The sequence below is a fragment of the Sinocyclocheilus rhinocerous genome, unplaced genomic scaffold (genome assembly GCF_001515625.1).
Source record: "Sinocyclocheilus rhinocerous isolate Xijiao unplaced genomic scaffold, SAMN03320098_v1.1 scaffold1549, whole genome shotgun sequence".
NCBI classification, from domain to species: Eukaryota; Metazoa; Chordata; class Actinopteri; order Cypriniformes; family Cyprinidae; genus Sinocyclocheilus; species Sinocyclocheilus rhinocerous.
The window spans coordinates 704,265-709,403 of record NW_015633205.1 but is presented as its reverse complement, the minus strand read 5'-3'; the positions used below and the strand labels follow the sequence as shown (position 1 = coordinate 709,403).

The following is a 5,139-nucleotide window of genomic DNA, read 5'->3' as shown; positions in this document are numbered from 1 at the left end:
TTTCGGTAGTGACAAAAGGGAACACATAATCCTCATATTTGGGGGAAATAAAATTTTAGAACAGTTATTTACATTTTTAGTATTTTGTTTTAGTAGTGTTTAAGTATGTAATTTAAGTAAGTTAAAATTCTGTAATGTGATGTGGTCGCTATCAAAGCATTACTGTCACTACCGAAAATGTGCTGTCACTACCAAAACATGGGATATTTTGTCAAAAATAAAGTAACTGAATTATTAACTAAGATGTTATGATAGTTTTTGGTTCAATGTATATTCAAAATAATGAATCCTTAACTTTGAAATCAGTATGATCAACTTTTTGCCTTTTACCAAGAAAGTTTGGATTCAAAATACAACACATCTCATAAATCACACTTGAAATATTGATTTAACTCTGAAGTTATTTTAATAAAATAGCAAAAAAATATATATTTACAATGTAGATGTAAGCAAAATCTTAATATGTCAATATAAGTCTAATTACATTATTATTACTGTGTTTTGGTAGTAACAAATTTGGGGAAAGGGCAAATATTCCAAAACTTTCTGAAAATACAATATGAAAATTAACTGCACAATTACTAGAAATGTGTACCTTGGATATTATACAATTTGCATACATACAATTTTTTTTGGAAAAATAAATTATTTTCAAGACGTTTCCAACTTTTTCCAATTCTGTAGAATGGCCAATATATGTATATATAGATGTATATATTTTCTACGTAGTTTTGTGTTATATATTGTGCATAACTGTATGTGTCTGGCTAACCAGCTAACTTACATTATTATTGACTTACTAAAATAGCTGTGGGCCCACTATTACCTGAAATTGTGTCAATTAATGCAGGTTGTCTGTCGTTCTTACTACCTTGAGTTATGATAAAGAATGGAGCAAGAATTTGGTTTACAAACTGTAATGTTTCATCAGACATTCACGTTAATGCTCGGCTAATGAATGAACCATTATTGATACAGTTAAAGAGTACCCACATGTGCACCTCAATAAATTAGAAATACATCGGTTTGTTGATGGACACTGTTGGAACTACACAGTTGCAACGTAATGTATGACAAACTGAGTAAAAACGAATGACTGAGAACCGTCCTGCTCAAGTCGTCCTTGTGATGGAGGTACGGGTTGATCAACTAGCTCTTCCAATCATCAGTTGATATGGTAAAATCGACGCCATCATTATTGTCATTATAGTGTTTACATTCGCTGAGGACTGGACCATCCATCAATCAGAGCAGAATAGCCTCACAGAAAAGAGCGTTTTAGAGAGACTGAATTTGCGACTTAATTCTTTTAGGGTGTATTCACACCAGGAAAGTCCGCTAGTTCACTTGCTTTGGTCCAGACCAAATACAATGTTGATTTTTTTTGTTTGGTGCGGTTCGCGGTCACACTGCCCTTTTTGTAAGTGAACCAGAAACTGTAAACAAAACCACACGTGTGCTTAAGGTCATCCATTCATTGGTTCATCCATTCAACCGTACCAGAGTTCGTTTGGAAGCGGACCGAGACCACCTCTTCAGCTGGGTTGTTTGGTCCGCACCCGAGTGCGATTGCTGTATTCACACCTGCCCAAAAGATCCGCACCAAAGGGGGAAACGAACTTGAGTTCGATTCAATCTAACCAAACAAGGCAGGTGTGAATACACCCTTAGACTTTTTGAGAAATGAGGTGATTTGAAATGTATATTATAAGAAAATGGAAGTGTTTTTGACCTTGGATGCATTGGATTGGATCCTTGGATACTACCTGTTGTAGTAGACTGCCAAAAAAATTAGGAACCTTTAAAATAGCATAATGGGACACTTACTGTTACAGTCCCTTTTAAGTGTAACAAAAAGAAGGAATGTCGTTTTTGATGATCAACTGCATTGCATATACATTGCACGTACAAAAGTCACTGGTGTTAATGGAATAATAAATCAAAGAATGGTTCATTAAATAGGGGAATGACACAACTTTGTTATATACATACTTTCCTGATGTCATCAAGGTTTGTGATTTCGGGGGACAATCCACCGTGCACACACAAGAACTGCTGGTTCATCAACGCTGCCAGGGGAAGACAGTCAAAGGCATCCATACACGTATCATACACCCGCTCTGAATATTTAATTCTACCTGTCAGGGATGGAGGATGATGACCAATTGAGGAGCAGGGAAAAGAAAATGAGCATCAGTTAAACCAAACATCAACACACACTCTCACTAAAAAGGCCATCCAAACAAGAAAAAAAAGAGCTTTAATATAAGGTGACAGCTTTTTCAACCTAATCGGCCCAATCCAAGAGAAATAGTTTTGACCAGAATCAGCCCTCTTTAATTTTCTTATGGATGATAGTTTACTTTAAACTGTATATTCGCCAAAACGAAAGTTTTTTTGTACAACAGTTATTGTGATGTGGTTGACAGTCATACTTACATTCCTGTTTAAAAGTGAAATACTCTGTTAAATGTCTACATTCGTGGTTCCCACGCAGCAAAAACAGTGTCTTGGGATAAAGGATTTTTAAGGCCCATAGGTACAGTACACACTGTGGACACACACACACACACACACACACACACAAACAAGAGTAAAACCAAAGGATTAGAATTATAAAAGAACATATACAATTTAGTGTTCAGATAATAGCAGTGACTTACTTCAATACTGAAATATCCTCTGTCCACATAATCACCAAGGAAAAGGTATCGTGTGCTGGCTGGAGACCCTCCTACCTCAAAGAGCTTCATCAAGTCAAAGAACTGCCCATGAATGTCTCCACAAACTACAGAAAGCATACAAAATACAATTATTTGCAAAATGCATTTATATTATTATTATTAGAGTTATTTCATTATTATCAGTACTGTGCTGACTCAATTATGTCTCTACGTTAACATTAGTTAATGCAATATCTAACATCAATAACAGTACCATTACAGAATGTATTAATCTTGGGTTAATACTAATATACATCTTTATTTTTATATATACTAATGTATTACAGTATAAACTAATAATTATAAATAATGAATATAGTATACATTAAGTTAATGAAGAGTATAAATAAATATAAATAAATAATGAAGATATTATGAATGCAGGTGAAGTAACAATATATTTAACAATGGAAAACATTTTTTATATATGTTTATATATTATTATATATTTATTAGTCCACCTAGTAAAAACATTAATTCTTTAATTACAATGAACCTGGTAAAGAATTACCACCAAACTGCATTGACATTTCAGTTTCTTCTTATCAATATTTTTTATTTAGTTCTACTTTCATAACAAGTCCTAGAGTTGAGAATAATAAAACAAGTTGTCTTAATACAAAACAGACAAATTGGTGTTTAATAATAATAATTGAGACTGGTATTACTCAGTGTAGTCAGAGCTCATTTGATAACAATCATCATCATTACTTTCACAAGACTTCAAAATGTGTACTTTAACAACATACAGATTTGTGCACAATACCACTAACCCCTACAGGACTGTGCACATTACTAAACATTTTCATACTGTGTCAGGTCTTGAAAAAAGCACAGCAGCAAAAATCCATGCTGCAAGCTTTTTAAATAAAATGTGTCACCTGGCCTCCTGTTGAATGAATAATAAATAAATCTGTACTATAAGTGCTGAAAGACAGCTTTGTGTAAAAATGTGTGCTGGCCCCTGATAATTTATCCAGTAATATAGTTTTTGACATCCTAAGGTGGAGAGTGGAGAAAGGCTTGCTGGTGTGAGCTCTGAAAACATGGGAAAAAGAAAGTTCAAATCCTTCCAGGGGACCTCCCTTTGACCACTGATGCTCTACCCTAAAGCAAGGCAATAATGTCCCATCTCATCCAGCAGTGACTGCATTTTGTGCCCCTGCACACAGACCCCTCTCACCTTAAAAATAAATAAATAAAAAAACTGCTATGCACCTGTCCACAACATTGAATAGATGATTTATTTTAGTGTATTTGGTAGTGGTGGGCAGAGCGAGGCTTCATGAAACACTGGCTGCGTCCGAAACCGCCTACTCAATGAGTAGGTACTTAATTTCAATAAGTACTTACTTAACGAGCGCTAAAAGAGTAGGCACTCTACAGCCAAATCTCGTTAAGTATGAATGAGATCCGGACTTCATCCGCCATGTTGACGTTATCATGTGATCTACGACGTTACAAGCTTTATATATTTAACCCAACTAATATGACCCACAGTTTAATCCTTAAATATATAATTTTTCCTTACGATAACCCAAAATTGTTATCTCTTGAATATATAGGCCTATAGGCTATTTTATGTGCAATATTTTTCATCCACAGACAAAACCGGATTAAATCTCCTTTGTTTTCTTCTTTTTCTTGTAGAATTTAACTCTTGTTTCATCCCTCCGGTTTATAAACAACAACAACAAATGCAATATTTTGATGCATTGATTATATGAATATTATGATTAAAGATATTTAACCTTGTCATTGTGCCTCTTTTTCTTTGTATATAATCTCATACTATGATGCAGGCCCGGATTGGCTAATCAGCAATTCATTTTTGGTTTATTTAAATTTTTATATATTTAACTCAACTAATATGACCCACAGTTTAATCCTTAAATATATAATTTTTCCTTACGATAACCCAAAATTGTTATCTCTTGAATATATAGGCCTATATTTTATGTGCAATATTTTTCATCCACAGACAAAACCGGATTAAATCTCCTTTGTTTTCCTCTTTTTCTTGTTGAATTTAACTCTCGTTTCATCTCTCCGGTTTATAAACAACAACAACAAATGCAATATTTTGATGCATTGATTATATGAATACTATGATTAAAGATATTTAACCTTGTCATTGTGCCTCTTTTTCTTTGTATATAATCTCATACTATGATGTATGCAAACCCATTATATTTATGTTTTCTGCTGTTTGTCATTATGATTGTTCATTGTTAAAGATACAACCATCTTTCCCTGAGCTTGTATGTAATTATAAGTTCTGCAGTATTAATAAAAATAGAACATAAGAGGGACAGGTGCACTAACACCTCATAGCATCAGTAACTCCACAACCCTACCTAGTACAGTTTTCCTCAGTGTTTGCAATGTTTGTAATATCTGCACAAAGGAGACATCG

At 33.9% G+C, this 5,139-nt stretch overlaps 1 protein-coding gene across 5 annotated transcripts in view; it reads right to left on the bottom strand.

Annotated features, from left to right (window-relative positions):
- LOC107743942 (serine/threonine-protein phosphatase 2B catalytic subunit alpha isoform) overlaps positions 1–5,139 on the bottom strand; it is a 275,392-nt gene that overhangs the window by 84,059 nt on the left and 186,194 nt on the right. For all 5 annotated transcript variants that reach the window (XM_016557400.1, XM_016557402.1, XM_016557403.1 and 2 more), the window contains exons 3-5: positions 2,664–2,788; positions 2,440–2,551; positions 1,993–2,138 (exon numbers count right to left, since the gene is read on the bottom strand). In XM_016557400.1, the coding sequence (XP_016412886.1) occupies positions 1,993–2,138; positions 2,440–2,551; positions 2,664–2,788 (383 nt within the window). The remainder of the gene's footprint in view (positions 1–1,992; positions 2,139–2,439; positions 2,552–2,663; positions 2,789–5,139) is intronic.